Source organism: Periplaneta americana, chromosome 16 (genome assembly GCF_040183065.1).
Source record: "Periplaneta americana isolate PAMFEO1 chromosome 16, P.americana_PAMFEO1_priV1, whole genome shotgun sequence".
NCBI classification, from domain to species: domain Eukaryota; kingdom Metazoa; phylum Arthropoda; class Insecta; order Blattodea; family Blattidae; genus Periplaneta; species Periplaneta americana.
The window spans coordinates 36951663-36970165 of record NC_091132.1 but is presented as its reverse complement, the minus strand read 5'-3'; the positions used below and the strand labels follow the sequence as shown (position 1 = coordinate 36970165).

General features: G+C 33.1%; 1 protein-coding gene across 3 annotated transcripts; it reads right to left on the bottom strand.

Annotated features, from left to right (window-relative positions):
* Positions 1 to 268: 268 nt before the first annotated feature.
* Positions 269 to 14004, bottom strand: ppl (glycine cleavage system H protein, mitochondrial). 3 transcript variants are annotated; one of them, XR_011329812.1, is made up of 7 exons: positions 13885 to 14004; positions 13496 to 13783; positions 12847 to 12926; positions 10305 to 10368; positions 7303 to 7434; positions 6457 to 6619; positions 269 to 6016 (listed from the first exon to the last, which is right to left on the bottom strand). XR_011329812.1 is itself a non-coding variant. In XM_069813162.1 (6 exons), exons 2-6 carry the CDS (start codon positions 13647 to 13649, stop codon positions 6522 to 6524), a joined length of 528 nt encoding a protein of 175 aa, XP_069669263.1. In that variant the 5' UTR covers positions 13650 to 13783; positions 13885 to 14004; the 3' UTR covers positions 269 to 6521. The 3 variants fall into 3 exon arrangements, 1 of the variants encoding a protein (XP_069669263.1); XR_011329813.1 differs by having other exon boundaries at positions 269 to 1053; XM_069813162.1 differs by having other exon boundaries at positions 269 to 6619.
* Between the last annotated feature and the right edge of the window lie 4499 nt (positions 14005 to 18503).

Below are 18503 nucleotides of genomic sequence, written 5' to 3'. Positions count from 1 at the left end.
TTTTCTTTTATAAAACATAATTTTTCGTTATGGTCATGGATAAAATTACGTATGGTACTTTTGAGCGTGCTCTTTATTGCGCTGACGCCTTGTGCTTAAATCTTTCCACTCGTGCAATAAAGATGCACTTACCTCACAAGTACCATAAATAACTATTATGTTATGGATTATCCGGTTTACAGATTAACCGTTCAATTCACCCCCTTCATTACCATGGATAATAGAGGTCCTACTGTATATGTATTATATAAAATGAAGTAGTACATACTTAACACGTATAACAAATTATTTTATTTTCATACAAAAATATGTGGCTATCAAATCTACAGAAATACACATTATATTCAAGAACCACTGAATAATTTTAGTGGTATACGCAATACCAGGCATATTTTACAGAGTATATGCTGCTTCTCTTATCAAACAATGCTAATTAAGTCAGATCAACAATGACATAATTTTACATGTCTCCATATAAATAAAATTCATTCCCTACTAACAAATAAAATATAAACAAAATCGTTAACAGATTGTACCATATGACTAAAATAGGTGCCCATAAGTGCAGTCAAATGAATATTTTCTGTGTATTTTAACCTTTTTTAAGTCACTCAAAAGTCCTATGAAAAATATCACAATATGTAAACTGTTGTAACAAAAAATGTCTCACAATAAAGTAATGCATCATTGAATTTCTCCAATTTACTAGCAGATAAGCAATAGTCTACGATGCTTCTTTTGCCTCTTCTGACTGTCTGACTGAGGCGTGTGACGTATGAACATACAAATCAAACCACCAGTCTCCTTTCTTCAGTCCTTGAGTATGATATGATCACAGTAAACGTCAGACAACACAAGTTTCTTGTTGAGATATTTATCAAAAGGTAAATTTCTCAGGAAATTCAGAAGATAATATGTAACTTTTCTTCTTTTAGCAAGAAGGTGTACAGTCGAACCTCGATACAACAATTTTCTGGAGACTAGAAAAATTGTATTCTTATATTATGGTATTGTTGTATTGAGGGGTTATGAAATTCTGCCCAAATTTATGTTCTGAAATGGAATGTAGTAGAAATAATTATAAAACAACATTACATTGAAATAATATTTGATTATCCTAGTTAAGTAAAGTGTTAAGTGTTATATTTTATTTAACGATGCTCGCAACTGCAGAGGTTATATCAGCATCGCTGGATGTGCCGGAATTTTGTCCCGCAGGAGTTCTTTTACATGCCAGTAAATCTACTGATATGAGCCTGTCGCATTTAAGCACACTTAAATGCTATCGACCTGGCCCGGGATCGAACCCGCAACCTTAGGCATAGAAGGCCAGCGCTATACCAACTCGCCAACCAGGTCGATATTTAAGTAAATCCATTTAACATTCACGCATGTATTTTGAAATAAAAAAATTAGTAATTATAATCTGAAATGCATATAGAGTGTTAGCTGGGAGGCCGGAGGGAAAAAGACCTTTAGGGAGGCCGAGACGTAGATGGGAAGATAATATTAAAATGGATTTGAGGGAGGTGGGATATGATGATAGAGAATGGATTAATCTTACTCAGGATAGGGACCAATGGTGGGCTTATGTGAGGGCAGCAATAAACCTTCGGGTTCTTAAATGCCAGTAAGTAAGTAAGTAAGTAATTATAATCTGTCTTTTGGTTTTCAGCAACAAACGTGTTTCTTATTGCTTCAAGCACAATCAGATATTCCAGTGGTAGACTAGAGACATTAAACCTTTCAAGTTAGTAATGTCAACGTCTTCTGCTGCTGGTTTTTAATCAAACTTGCATATGTTCAGTAGGGATGGGTGGTCGAAGAAGCAGTTTCGTCAGCAAATAGGGATTATAAAGAATGGACACTTCGCGTCGGTACCTTTGATGTAGCCGGACTGATTTCAATGACCTTCAAGCCGCTAAAGCGTCAGATTCTGCTTTCTCCCTAGAGTTGGCACTGACATCACACCAGCTAGCAGTCGACACAGCGGAAATATAACACATACAATTAACACATCTAGGTACATTATGTACTCAAATAAAATAAATTGGATCCATAAAATAATAAATCCTTCATTAACTGCTATGTCTAGACTCTAGACTTCCTTTATAATGAGAGTTGAGACGTTGACCCCCAACAACAATTAAAACATGTAATGATTGATAGCGCTGAAAATGGAAAAACAAAACTCTTACGAGAAGTAAAACCATATACCTATATTATATTATTATACAAATATTAAACGCATTCGATACTTAATTTTATAATGTACTATATTATTTTATAATATAATGTATTATATCTGAAATATAAAATATTATTATTACAACTAGTTTGTCACTGAGAAATAAGGAAAAGCTGTTAACTTGAATTTATTTGAAGCAAAGCGTTACTGGATTATGCAATAAGGTAGGCGATGTTTGGATCCTGTGCCTTAACTCTATTCTCAATTATTATCTTAGCGTATGCTCGATTACACTACCTCTAGCGCTTGAAAGTGGAACTAGCCGCTGGCGCACAGAGAAAGAAAACACAGGAAAATTCGCTCAGTGTCCATTCTTTATAATCCCTATTCGCTGGTTTCGTTGTCAATATGACTAAAGAATGAGACGGAATTAACGGAATCCAGTGTACAAGAGGGAATACAAGGAGTATAAGGAGAATACAAGGGGAATATAAGGAGCACAAGGGAAATTCAAGCAGTACAAAAGAAATTCAAGGAGTACAAGGGAATTAATTTTACCACTTACAACACTGTCCTCTACTTCCTTGCATTTCTTTATGAAAGTTGTGAGTGTTGATTGCACAGTTCAGTCTGCTTCAATTCCCTATCTAGATCACTAAATGCAAGTAATTTACTCCCCAAAGTGATTTGTTTTCGTGTCACATCTGCCATCATTAACAACTAACACTCGAATGTGAAAGAAGTCAGTCAGTCAGGAAGACAGTAATAGAAGGAACCATAAAGGCAAATCCTAAGTATCGCCTACCCTTGATACAGGTAGAATTCTATTGTAACACACTTGTTGCACAGAATGCCAAAATCAATCAACGAATGTACGAAAGAGGGTAGACGAAATAATAGTAAACCATCTTCAACAGGGCGATTCCAAGTAAAAAGTGAAATACTAGACATGAAATTCAAGTAAATCAAAAAATATATATTATGTTTTTATCACTCAATTTTAGGTTTCTCCAAAATTTGATCATCATAACAATGGACAAAACATATTAAAAATATAGAAAATACACTGGAGCTAATAAAATTCATTGTTGCATTAGGGTTTATAGTTATATAGTTTTTTTGTTGTACAGAGGTTCAACTGTATTACAACATTGTATCCTAAGTTTTGAGAAAAAGTTTCTGTTGTGAATAAATAGGTACAGAGATTAAAATCTCTGGAATATGTTTGAGGATCAAATTGCCAGTAGAGGACTACAGAGGTAACCACAGTAAAAGAAGAGAACCCATGAATGGTGGAAGACAGTTACTATGACGAATTTGTCAGTCACAATATGTACTGCCACTGCATCAGTAGATACCAATATCAGACACTGACTTTTGCATTGTTGTTGCTTGCCTGCTGAACAACTACTTCTTGCATTAAGAGGAAATTTTCCTTCATTTATTGTCTGATTTCAATAACCTAATATCCAACAAAACTGTCTTCAGTACCAAGAGTCTGTACTTCCAACATAACTGAATGAAAGATGCTTCTCTCTCTTGTCAAAATACACAGAATACACAACATTTCTTGTCTTCATAACAAAAATAAAGCAGAACAATTTATTAACTCAACATGAATACAGAATTCAACAAAAATCGACTAAAATATAAAAGGTAACTTCCAATACAAACACAAACCATGCTACTGCACATTCTAAACGTTTCGACTTTATTCCTGCAGTTGACTGTATGACCTCTTTGTTACGCATTTTGGAACATTTATGACTTTTGTCTGCTGAGTACTCTGATACAGAAAGTAGCTATATACAATTAAACTCCTTTTATATGTTTTATACTTATATGTTTTTTAAGACCTGGCAAAATTCCTTTTTTGCACGATTGTGTTTTTTGTTGTATTTATAGGTATTGTTGTTAGACCTTGAAAGTTAGAATTCCCACACAGAAACTTGTTGCTAGGGAAACCATTCATCATAATATGTAAGTATACTGAAATAGACCCATTACAGTGCACTTACTGTTACTTAGTTACCATTACAATGCAGTTTTACGGAGCCTTTGGAATAATACTGCTCTAAATTTTCAATGCAAAATATATTGTATTTGCAATTTTAAAAATATGATCGTGCAAAAAATGTTGTACAATACACGTTTGTGAAGTGCATTACAAAATCTCGGAAATTAAAAAACTCGCTCTACTCGTTTTTAAAACTTTCCCTCCATTTTGTAAAAAGCACTTTCCAACCTTGTATCGTGATATACTATTACATATTAATTAATTTCGGTATGCTTTTTTGTTCTCTACAATCTTTTTTTTTTTTTTAACCCCACGAGATATGAAACGTCTCTTGTATATTCTGAATCAATTTTGCTCAAAATTAGGTTTGCCATAAAATGTAAGAAGGTGAAAAAACAGTACGTGCTGATTGTTAAGATACAGCCCACTTTGAAATTCATGGAAATTCGAAGCTGTCCATGCTTGCCTCCAGCAATCTTATGTCCTTTAATGACGATGTTACCGCTTTAGAAACAATGAAACATTTTGTAACACACTATGATGTAACTGAACAATTATCATAATTTGGGGCCACGGTTTATTTCTTAGGACCTAGTAGTCCAAAATAAGTGACTTGTAACATAATCACATGATATTAAATGGAGATCTCACAGTAAGAACAAAGTCAGTCAATGTCGTAAAATTTTCTGGATTGAAATCAGCCAGATTTGGCTTTAGGCAGCAAAGATTTCCTATACCTAGACCACTGTAACCTTGCACCTGACAGTTTAGCACTATGTTGGTAGTGAGAAAGCGATGTTGTCACAATGACCACTTACTACATAACAGCTGACTTAACTTGCGCGGAGTTTACTATTGTGCTCCGTTAATTCAAATGGTAATAATTATTATGTAACCCATTCTTTATTGTTATCCTCTTGGAAAGGCCTAAAATTTTCGATGTCCGTTATATTAAATTATGTGCAGGAATGAATGGACACCCATGTATACGGACAAATTCCTTCTCCTGCTCGTGAAACTAACAAGTCATTTGCTACAATTCTGACACCTGACTATGTAAAGCAATCTCACTATGTGAGTTATCATTTTCTGAACGATGTCTTTTTTTTTTTTTTTGCAATTTTTCACAGCAGTGATAGAAATTATTTATATCTTATAACACTAACACACAAATTACGCACGTGATGGTAACACTATGTAACATAAGACCACACCGTACACGAACCTGGCTCTTATGGTAGTGGTTAGAAACATTTTTGTTTTATAAATTTAATTTGTACTCACTTTGCTAACTAAATAAATAAATAAAATAAGCAAACCAACAACACAGCAGCGCTCTGCATGGGAGCAAGAGCAACTGATAGAAAATGCTATGTTCTGATTGGTTCAAAAGGCTAACGCACAGTGTTCTTCAATTTTTCATAGAAAGGGTTGCCAACCCAAATAACAAGTATCAAGTGCAAGGTTACAATAGCCGGGGTATACAAGTAATCTTACATTCTTCAAAAATGTGTATTAAAAATGTGAGTGCTGTATTATACACTCAAAGATGGCTTCACTGTGAAGTTCTAAATTTCTCTTGCGAAAATTTTACTCAATTGGATTAACTTTTTCTCCCATATAGTCTTCAAATGCTATTTCAGATGTTATTAAATGTAATTTCAGTTATACTTTTTTTTTCACTTATACATTTCTTCTTCAGACCACCATAAAAACGTGTAAATGAAGTTTTACTGTACTACTAAGCTAAAATATTTGATGCTCTAACGTGGTCCAAGTCGAAAATGCTATGAATAACAGCATCACACTTGCTGTGAGACAGAAAAATACACTGTTGTGATATCTTCTTATGAGACATATTATACTTATCCTACAACATACACAGAATAACGAGAAATATTTTAATGGCGTAGCAGATTTCAAAATGTAACATATCCACAAAGTAACAATAAATTACCCAAAGTAACTCGCATAAAAGTGAGCATTAGCTGCAAAAATATAACAGACAGAATTGAAATAAATTCCAAAATGAATGCATCAGAATTTGTAACATTTCTGAATGTTATTTTATATTTATCAGTTGTTAAACAAATATTTAAAACAAGGAAAAGGAACACTGCTAAATTCACTAACAACTATAATTTTATTTTTGCAATGAACAATTGACATAAAAAATCTATTTCGTACTACTGTAAAGAGAGAGAATAAATTAAATGCTGAACTTTGTGTTATATATTCTCACAGAACATACCTTCCATAAAAATCACCTTCAGACACAGTCCAAAACAGCTCTATTACGTAAGCGATAATTCACAGTTAATGAGGATCTGTCTTCAGGAAATTTTCATATTCAGTTTCTGTCATTAATTCTTTTAGTTCTTCTGGATTTGAAAGTTCTAGTTTGAATAACCAACCTGGAAAGAAAAAAATGTTGTGGAAGAACTGCGTACAATCATTTTTACTCAATTTAAAAATATACATATACAGTACATGATGTACTCGAAAGAAAATCTCTTTGTTTCTTCATAATTATTATCTTACTTAAAATAATCAATCAATCAATCTTCTTAATGTATCCAGCTGTTTGCTGACAACATAAAGTTCACTATAGTCCACTGTAGTCCTTTCAGTTCTTGTTTTCCATGAGAAATTAGGGATATTTTGATCGGTGTGTACTTAAAATAAAATGGTAAATGAAATAATACTGCTATAGACAATATTTCACAAAAATGTTTTTTATAAGAGAAATTAATTTTTATTTACACAATTATGTCTCAAATTGAAAACTTGATACACAAATTTTAGAGTTTAAAGGTGTGTTACACGAATTACTTTGCAAAATTAATATAACCCTGCTACAGAAGTAGAGCAAATTTTATTTTTCTGTAAAACCTTTACCGGTACTTCTTTGGAGACCACTTGTGCATTCTCAGAACACACTACTTCTCTCTACAATAATTTAAATGTAGATACGCCCCCCCCCCATCATCATCATCATCATCATCATCATGTGTTGTTATGATCAACTTGTACTACCAAGTCAAGACATACTGTTAGAAATACTGCAGTTAAATTTCCCGAAAACTAGTTTGCATACCTTCTCCATAACACGCTTTATTTATGATAGCTGGTGTATTCTCAACTTCAGCATTCTTTTCTATTACTTTGCCTGATATCGGAGAATAGATCTCACTGGCAGCTTTAACACTCTCCAATGCTCCACATTCATCTGAAATACAGGAAATATATTATATATTTCCATTGTAATAGCAATAAAAGCATGAAAATGAAACCAAAGTCCAGCTGTGGACTCCTAACATTATTAGTTATTAATGGTGTTTGAGTAAAGGGAGATAAATCATAAAAATGAGCTTCGAGATAAATGAAGATTAAACTTCAGATGCTTATTCCAAATAGTTTTCAACATAAATAAAACACATCAAATGCTAGTATTATTTTGTTTTTTGCACACCCAATTGTAGAATTTAACTTGTATATTCAGCTGGGGAACAAAACTCCATTTGCACAAAAATGACTTAACACCCTTTTCCTGAACACCATTGGTCTTACTAATAAAAACTCTATATACAGACGTTTAACTGTCTTATACTTATACAATGAGTAGCTCGTTTGTAAGTCGTGTGTAAATTTCTTACTAATAATCATTACATACGTCATGTATAACAGTATAACTGTTACACAGCTACGTCATAGTTTCGTCATTACTTCGTTACGAAAGGTAATAGAATATCTGAGGTTCTCTACTGGATCCGGTAGAGCGCTCTAGTGTGGCGTGTTAAATATCGATAGTACAACTGGCTCTAATCGATTACCACACTACATTTTGGTCAAAGAGTACAAGCTACAGCAATATTATTCTAATAATTCTATGATCTTTGGTTTGTTCTTCTGTGGTTACAAGGTAAACATTATAAAATGACAGTCGATACGAACAACTGTTAAAGGGGCGGCCATTTTTTCCCTATATACAATGCTTAAACAAGGGGTTTCGTGTATATAACTACTGCAAAGCAATTCCCATTGTATAGTTACAGCCTGTTTATACGTCCATAGCTTATTCACGGTTTATTAGTAACGTTTTCTGTCTCAACTCTGCATAAGTCTCGTATAAAAACTATACACGGTTTATTAGTAAGACTGCATCAATTTAGTCTGAATATATTTTTCAAAAATTTTAGAACTGATATATATGGGTCATTCCCTGAGTTCGCAGCAACAGAGAGAATCAGAAATGAAAATTATAAATTCCCCAGATTACTTAAAACACTTCAGTTTCAGTGAACTGGTTTATTGCACACACTTTTTATACTTATCAGAGCATTTAATTGAAATATTAATATGATTGTGTTACCAAGTCATTTTAGTTCCTGTTTTATGGTAACACAAAGGACAGTAACTCAGGGAACATTTTATTAATGTTTAGATTTTGTACAATTTTAAAAATGCCTGTACCAAGTTGAGATTATGTTATATAGGTTAAACAAAGGAACAAGTCGTACATTTACTAAAAAATAATCGACATTTCAGTATTATTATTACAGTCAAAATATTAAGTACCGGTAACTCAAAGAACATACAATTAACCTAACCTATCTTTATATATGTAACACTTAAGTATAATTGCACATTGTAAAGCAATTCTTCTTCTTTCCACCTATATGTATTGGAGGAATATGCTCTGATAACAGCACACTCTACAGTAGAGTCCAGAATCAAATTGCAAATACATAAATATTACCACAGATATATTAGGTAACACCAAGGACATCAATATTCTACGACTCATTTTAAAATTACTTTCTAAGTTTAAGTTTCATAGAGTGAGCGTGTAAAGTGCCTAGGTTTGGTATTAATTTAGCAGGAGTTAGTTTTCAAACAAGAGTATCTGAATCTTCCCACCATCTGTGAAGTTATAAAGCGATATTATTTCAAATTTGTGGTTGTGGACAATTTATATTTACAAGTTCTTCAATTAGCTTATGAAAATCACTGAAATATATATATATATATAATACTTTGAAGCAAAATAAATGTTGTCCCAATTATCCTTTGTGTTCTACAGATTATTTTAAAATTTAATTTAATAGTAAATATGAAACATAGTAGTGACACAATCTAGTACAGTCACGAAGCTTGAGTTGTGAGGGTACTGGTTATTTTTAGATCTGAAATCTGCATTTTCCTTCTACTTAACCGTATCTCAAACTGAACCATAAGTTAAAAGCATACAAATACTTCAGTTTTAAAATAGGCAATAACAGGTACGGTAAAACCTCGTTAATATGCTTCTGCTAATAACGCTATCCCGTTTATTACACTTTTCTTATATGGTTCCTGGGCATTTCATATATAATCCTGTATAAATGTATCCTTTTGTAACGCTTTCAAAACGAGCCTGCAGTGCTCTTTACAGATCAGAAATGAGTAAAAAATATTCTGGATAAATTGCGAAACTTGTAGGGTGCTATTCATAGACATTTCGCAGCACGCGCTACGAGTGTACTAAGCTAGCCCCGGCTATCCAATGGTTACTTGTACAGAATTCAAATCATATCCTATCGCTGACACTGGTTTATGAATACGAAAAACGCTAATCATCCACCGAAAGCCAGCGCTAAAAATGTCTATGAATACGGCCTGTAATGTTTTAAATACATGATGAAAAAATACCAGTATGGTGTTTTGACTGTACTAAGGTTTACTGCACCATGAGTGCAAGAAAGAAATTTTACCTTCTACCTCAAAAACCCTCCAGTGTGCACTGTCGGAAGTTGTATTTACTGGTACTTTCCCTTGTATGAAAGGATTTTAATAATCAAAAGTCTCCCTGTCAATACATTCCTGTTCTTTCTGTAAAATTTAGTCACCCTTTGAATTCTGTGGAGTGTGAAGTAAGTTTGTAGTGCAAAGTGGTAAAACAATCTGTGAAATGAATGCCCTTTTCATAATGGATGATGACAAGGATTGGGGTCCTGTATAGAAAAAGTTGGGGGAAGTTAACACCTCTGAACTAGTTATATAGTTAATGGCAAATCTTTCTAAATTTCATGCATGTTGAAGTATAAGAAATATCTATACCTCTCTTTAAAATGTCTGTGCCTATTTCCGGTAGTTGTGCATATACTACATCACCCAGGGCATCCTGAAAAGAAATTAGTAACAATCATATAGAAGTCATAAAAAATGAACATCTAAATATGTAACTGAAACACTAATATATGAACTAGAAGTGTGTGCAGCACAATACCAAAAATTCAGTAAATTAGTTAGTAATCAGTTATTCCTTTGGTTTGAATTGTAAGAGAGTCTTAGACTAACAATTTTAGATTAATGTAGTTTATAAGTATAACTGAGGACCGTTTTTGCAAAACTTGCTAACTGCAAAATTTGCAAAATTGAGATTTTGATGGATTCGTTAACATAAGGCAGGCCTCTACAGGATGTTCAAAGCGTCTTAGTGAAATTGGGTTATTTCTCTTCATTGTAGTGTGTCAATGTGTGGTCGTTTTTTCAAAACTTGCTTTCTGCTATAAGTGAGACATACAGCAAAACTTGCTTACTATAGTGTTTTGTCTCTTCTGTAAAATTTAGATTTTTCAGTTAGCAAGTTTTGCAAAAATGGTCCTCAATTCGACGAAACAATAAGGGCGTAACTGTTAGTTTTATTTGAATTGTTGTATCAATGAAGCATGTTGTGTTGGTGAAATATGTTTTATAGTGTCAATGAAATGTGTCATAGTACCAGTGATTGAGATAAGAGTGAAGTGAAAGTAGTGAAAGAGTATCAATGTGCATATTTATGTATAAATACTGTATGTACGCATATTTATGTATACATGTGTAGGTTGTAATGGAAAATTAGGTTCACTTATTAATTATAATTATTGTGTGTAATTAAGTTACCATTGCCTGCTTGCAGTGTAAATAAATACATACAAATTGTGGCCGACATTTTGAAATATAAGGACTAACAAGGAAAGAAGATGGCCATTGTCAAATGCAGATAATAGGAAAGAGCATGTTATGGAGAAGTGGTTAATAAATCTTATTTTTTAAAATAAGGCTTCGTAACAAATATACGAGCAGGTCTATATTCTGCTGCAAGACTCTTACATATGAAGAAAACTAGAGGGAGAGCATTGTAATGTAGCATGTCATGGTCTCCTACAAAAGAGGGCGAGAAAGTTTCCCTATCATGTGAGAACAAGAAAAGAGAGCATCTATAACAACATACTGAAATATGTATATATGTATATGATTTGAATATATGAGATACCATGCCGTCTTAGAAGATTCAGCAATGAAAAAAATTCTGCCACCAGTTGGAAGTGAATCTTCTAGTTCATAGTCAGTTTCTTTACCAACTGAGATACCAATCAGTGAAATTTGTGTTGGTGAAATGGTATTTGGCGAGATGAGGTAGAGAACTCGCAATGAAATTACCCGACATTCGCCTTACTGCTGGAAAAAACCTCTGAAAACCTGATCCAAGAGGAATTCAAAACCAAGCCGAAGCACAGCTTCATATCAGAAGTTTAACTTATTATTGGTATCTCCGAGCTACGCTGATAGTCAAAATGCTATTAAGAATACTTACTTACTTACAAATGATTTTGAAGAACCCGGAGGTTCATTGCCGCCCTCACATAAGCCCACCAACAGTTCCTATCCTGAGCAAGATTAATTCAGTCTCTACAATCATATCCCACCTCCCTCAAATCCATTTTAATAATACCCTCCCATCTAAGTCTTGGCCTCCTCAGAGGTCTTTCCCTCAAATCTTCCAACTAACACTCCATATGCATTTCTGGATCCACCCATACGTGCCCTGCCCAACTCAAACATTTGGATTTAATGTTCCTAATTATTAGGTGAAGAATACAATATGTTAATATTGTATATAATTAAGTTATTTTAAATCATAGAGTGCACTCACATTGTCCAAAGATAAAAATGTATAGTTATTTCATAAAATGAATCCATGTAATGAAAATTCAAATTACATGAGATATAAAATTATAAATTAAAATATTTGTGTGGAAAGTATTTTCATTTGAAATATATTATGCTTGTATACTTTGTGACCTGGTAAAGTGTAAGAGAAGATCTTCTGGCCTTAACTCTGTCAGTGTAAATAAATAAATAAACTAAGTTAACATTATTATTATTATTATTATTATTATTATTATTATTATTATTACTATTATTACTATTATTTACTTTAGAAAACATTTAATATCTATGCTGAATGCTTTTTTTTTTTTTTGGTGGAATGTGCCGGAACCTTTTTGTTGTATTTTTCATCATGGAACAAAGAAATATGTTAATAATTATGTTTTTAACATAATTTTTCTTTGAACTCCGTTTAGGCCTTCGAAGTCTTAAAGTTGGAAGAAAATAAGGTTAAAAACCACAAAATTACCATGCACTGCATAGTAATCATCTTTCCATCCCCTATAATATTCAACAAAGTTCCACCACCTTTTTCTTCAGAAGAAAAGCACTGTCTATTCTTATATGTAAAAGTATGAAATGTGATTAATATAGGCCTATACCTGCCTACTTTGAAAATTGTGCACTATTTTCTATATGTTGTCATGAGGTAATCTGAATCACCTACCTGTGCATAATGAGAGATTCCAACTGTGCCTGTGTTTCCTTCAATTAAAACCCATTCATGCTTGTCGGAATATAGTCGCTCTGAAAATAAAGAAACACTATAGTAAATCATTTTTCACTTTTTTCACATATAGGACTTAATGCTTAAAACCTCAATAAAGATTATTATTGCAACTCTTCTAGGGCTGCTGTCTTTTGGTGAAAAATAGTCCATGGATTAGAGAAAAATATCCTTCTTCCCCCATCATCCTGTCATCAGCACCATCTCCTAACATAATTATTGACTATTTGTTCTATAGCAATGGTCTTCAACATTTTAAGTAGGCCTAATCTGATATGAAAAAATGATTGTAATATTTCGGTTCAATTTTCTATTATATATGAACGTATAGGATATCTTTATCTGACAAACAATTGAATCAGTGCACATTCATACATAAATAGGATACTAAACTGCTAAAACTGCAAATGCGTTGAAGTATAAAAAATAGCACATTTTCCTCTAGTATTGTAAAACGACTGCAGTAAAAATTGTACCGGTATGTTCAATCCATATACTAGTCATGCACTGTCCTTAACTCTTACAGCAGTCAGCCTTAAAAATAGCAATAATAAATACAAATAGCGAAAAAAAACATGCTGCTACAAACCGGCATAACAAGCAAGGGTAGTAGAGATAGATCTGTAGTTATGATGTGATAAACTGGATGCTTGAACACATTCTCCACGTATTGTACTCCATAAATTAGCTGTTCTTGAAGTTATACGTCCAAATCTAGTAACCATTCGCAGGCACAAAACCATTTTTATTACGGTGATTCTTCTATTTGCAGCAGACGACCAAACCAAGTCTGCTAGGTTATTGTGGTTATTTGGAATTTTGATTTTAACAGGTCATACAGCTCACGTGACTATAGACTTGTAGAAATGTCCTGAAACTGTAATATATAAAAGTCAATTACATAATGACAGATAATTGTTACACTTAAAATCTAGAGCAATTACGACAAGAGCAACAAAGTTCATAAGATTTCCTTACCACATGTATTGCGCACACCACCATGTTTTATGACGGCAGAGCTGCGCACTATAAGTCCATGTTACACGAGGTGCGTCTACCGAATGGAATTTTAAGGTCTCCTGAGATGCCAAGTGAACGCTCAGTGGCGTCTGTTTGGAGGGGGAGGGGTGAAGTCCCCCTGAGTTTAATATTAAAACAAATGAATAGTACTACTCAAGAAAAAATGTGAGGACTGTACTATACTGTACTTTTAATATTAGAATATTCCACTTTTATAAACGCTTAAGAAATAAAAGACTTCGCTCAAATGAAACCAATATGTTATCCTTTGCTACATTAGTGGTTGTTACCTCCTATAAATAAAAATATAGTTTTTTTTTAATTCAAACAAAGTTCATTAATAAAATTGTGTGTGTGTGTCATTCGTTTGCATGGTCTACGTCATATTAAAAGCAAGTGCATGTAAATTACTATATTGTATAATTAGGATACGAAATTAAATTGTAAAGTGGGGTAAACTTGGCCATAAATTTAATAAGAAGGAAATAAGCCATGATATCAGCCCTATTTGTGACTTACAATAATAATAATAATAATAATAATAATAATAATAATAATAATAATAATAATAATAATAATAAACACTTAAGAAAAAGAAGAAAAAATAATCAACTTTAAAAATGTATTCATGCATCTGATATCATGGTTTAATGTTTTTGTATGGTAAGTATACCCCAGTTTACGGTGACACCGGTACATAACTACAACGTCTTTGGTTTACAGTATGAAAAATAGTTAATTTCAGAGGAAATAGGAAGTACATCAAGAGATATACCCTATAATATATGGTCTTTCCCTAAAAAAAAAATATCTTAAACACCCCCCCCCCCAAGCAAAAACTAAAATGACGCCCCTGACAACATTGATCACAGCTGAAGTGTATGGTCAAAGAATAAACTCCTTCTGTGAGCTAGCAAATATAATATTGCAGTGATAGCTAGCAAGACCGGGTTATTTTTCATCGTGGAACAACTGGTATAATTGTAGTACGGGAAAATGGAGTTCCCCCTCCCTCCCCCCCCCCCAAAAAAAAAACTAGCCACACACACAGTCATTGTTCGCCATAAATCCTACTTGAAATTATATCAAATTCTATGTGGAATCACTAGAATTATAACCAGTGGCTGCAATAGGAAAAACCAATTTTGTAGTCTTTCACCTGAGAACAGACTAAAAAAAATATATATTGTCATATACTTCATTATTTTTTAATTATGTACAGACGCAACTAAATTCAGATATGAAAAGATAAATTTGTATTGGCATTCCATTCTGTTTTACACAATTACAGTAAAACCTTCAGTGGTGTAATGTTAAGTTTTAGAGCCCTCTGCTGAACTTCTTCGATGTTAACTCATTAGAAATTAAACATGATAAGTTGTCTCGTCTATGATGCAGACTTAATTTCGGTTTTTGAATACTAGCGTCAAAAATTCAATCGAGCTACATATTTCGAAAATTTTAAGATGTTCTAAAAAGGGGTCCTCACTTTGTGAATGTTACTGTTACATAAATGAAAACTTTATATAAATCTATGTGTACAAATTTTTAAAATAATTTAGCAAAAGATGTTCCATAAAATACATGGACTAAACTCAAAATCAGTATGTAGTATAAACACATTCACTTCATGTTCATGCAGATATTGGATAAGTGGGTGCACATTCCATCTCTATTATACTTTGGAGAACATCAGATTGTGCTCTGTAAAGATGAAAAGAGGACAAGAAGACAGTTTGCGTGTACCTATTTTTTTTTTTTTTACTAATGATGGTACTTGACTTGCGTCATTCAGTCTTATGAAGCCAGTTATGTAGATCAATTTACCGACAGAGTCGTTGCTCAAGGTGCTCCACACCCACAATGACATGAGATGATGGAAATTTGTGGGATGCCATAGGGGAACCAGAGCTCCCAGAGGAAACCCCAGTTACCTGGACCATGGGCTTGCCCAACACAAGTTATAAATCGGAGATACACCTGGGATAGAACAGGGGTCCACAGGATTATAAGTCCAGTGCTCTAGCCACTAGATCACTGCAGCGGCTGTACCTAAATTTTATACTTCTATATAATTTATATGACTTAATACCAAAATGCATAAAACAAGAGCGCACGGTTACCCAGCTATCTAGAATATCAGTTTTCTTTACAAACATTCATGTTCAAATACCGTTAATTCTAAGAGGTAGACCCATGGCAAATCCTCAGATTCATCTCGTGAAATATTGTCTTGCACCCAAAAACGCAATGAGTAGTGTATCATCTGTCTACCAAGGCAATTCCAGCCCTGGTTGACTTTAGCCTCTCATTTGCCTCCATTAAACTCGATCTAGAACTTTTCCCCCCACCATTCGACAATCTTCTCTCTTCATTTATTGTTCACGAGAAGTTCATAGGACATTTCTTTTTTGGGCATTAATTTGACATGTTAGGATCGTAACACACACTTGATTTAATAAACCTTAAAATAATTTCTTTTATTAAGAAGCAGTGTTCAATTCAGCCATTTTGCTTTGGGGGAGGAAATGATTCCCCAGGAGAGATTGAAAATTTTGAAGAGCAATTGTACAACCATATTTATTGCGGAGACTATTTATTTCAGAGTTTTTTCATATCGATGGCTAAGAAGTGATACTTCATATCTACAAAAATGGTCATTTAGTTTAACTACATTATTATTTAGATTAACTATATTAGAGTAGAGCAGATCTTGCTCTATAGTTATTTATTATGATACTGGTGTTCATAGCAACACATTTGTTCATATCAAGAGAATTCGTATATTAGCATGACATTTTAGTAGACTTTCATATTTCCTGTCCTCATATGTACTTGAACTCTGTCTTGGCAACATTAGACACTAAAGAGAACTGACAACCATGTTCTTGATATGACCTTTCATCTGGGTCATCTGTTTGGAACTTTGATCCAACGTAATAATCAGCATAAAAACAATGTGAATTGAGTATGATGTTTTTTATTAATATAAATTGTGTAAGTCAGTGAAATGATTTAACTTTTATAGCTTATAATACTGTTTCATGTCTGAATAAATGTGACACACTAGAAGAAAGTAACTGCTTTACAATACTCCAGAGTATATACATCATTATAAACTGTACCCTACATAGCTTAATGAAAGATAAGAGAAATAAAATATTTTTATTGTATAAATTAAAACATGCTGTAAAAAAGATATAGTATTCTGCTACTGAAATACTGACGTAGTATTCACAGCTATGACTCAATGATTTCATTTCATTATTTAATACAATGGAATCTTTTTAATTCAAACTTCAAAAATAATCTGAAAGAAAATGCGAATTAACCAAAAATACATATTTTTGGAAATGTATTTGAAAATATCCCACAATCCTTTGCAATATTACACTTCTTCACTGCCTATTACACTTCTGTAGTCTAAGATTACCAGACGTCCATTTCCCGGAGAGTCCCCATAAAAAATTCGTCCCCGGATTTAATAATTATTTCCCAGATATCCCCGGATTTTCATTGTTAATTATTATGGTTCAATGACCCTTCCACATTGTTGTGATAAATTTTGCTACTGCATATTTGCCGCTTTTCCATGATGCCATAATCAAAACTGAAAGTGATGACATCTGTGTCGAGTCTTTTGTTGTTATTGAAGTTAATAAAAAACTGAACTCCAGGAAAGATGATAAATTTATGCCAACATCAATTAAGAAACTTTTGGGCATCTTTAGAAGAAGTGGCTCTATTTCACAACAGACTTCTCAGTGTCTGTCATGAATTTTTTTTTAAAATGCTGTTGAAAATCCCAGTGCCTGGGTTATTCATTCACATAATGAGATATCTATGAAATGTAGGCCTACTTATATTGCTGAGATCTCCTTCTGAAAGAGAAAAATTTAAAAAGACAATTCATTATGTAGATAGACTTGACCTGTATGAAGATAATTTATTCGATGAAATTCCTTGTTTTAAGATTATGTGACTTCAGAGAAAATGGCAAAGTGGAATGAAGAAAATGCTACTTTTTGCTCAAAATGAGATGGAACTTTTTTTTTTTTTTAGAAAATAATTTCCCATGCACAATTTCAGAAGTTGGTTGAAATATCTCTAAATCTTTCCAGAAATAATGCTTCAGTGCTACAGTTGTTATTTAAAATCAGTTCCTTAATGGCTTAACCTCTTCTCTTACTATTTATTTTACCAGTTTTGTGAAAAAAGTGTCATATTTTTTTATTTTCGTAAAGAGGTCATTTAATATTGCAGAATCACTGTAAATCGCTAATTTTCTTACATACTTAAAAAATCACTATGAAGTAGACAATGGGACTCAAACGAGTTAACTCGGGTTAATAAATTTTGACACATGTTAGCAACCCGAGTTAACTCGGGATAATAAGGGAAGTGGTTAATTGAATACCTTCCCAGAAAAAAGGTATATTTACAGACTTGACAACTGACCTTTCGAACAAGCTGCAGCGTGTGCACAATATGTGTGTCAGATTCATCAGTAATGCTCACAAATTTGACCACATTACATCCTCGTTCAAATCTTTATCCTGGCTGCAACTTAGTAACCG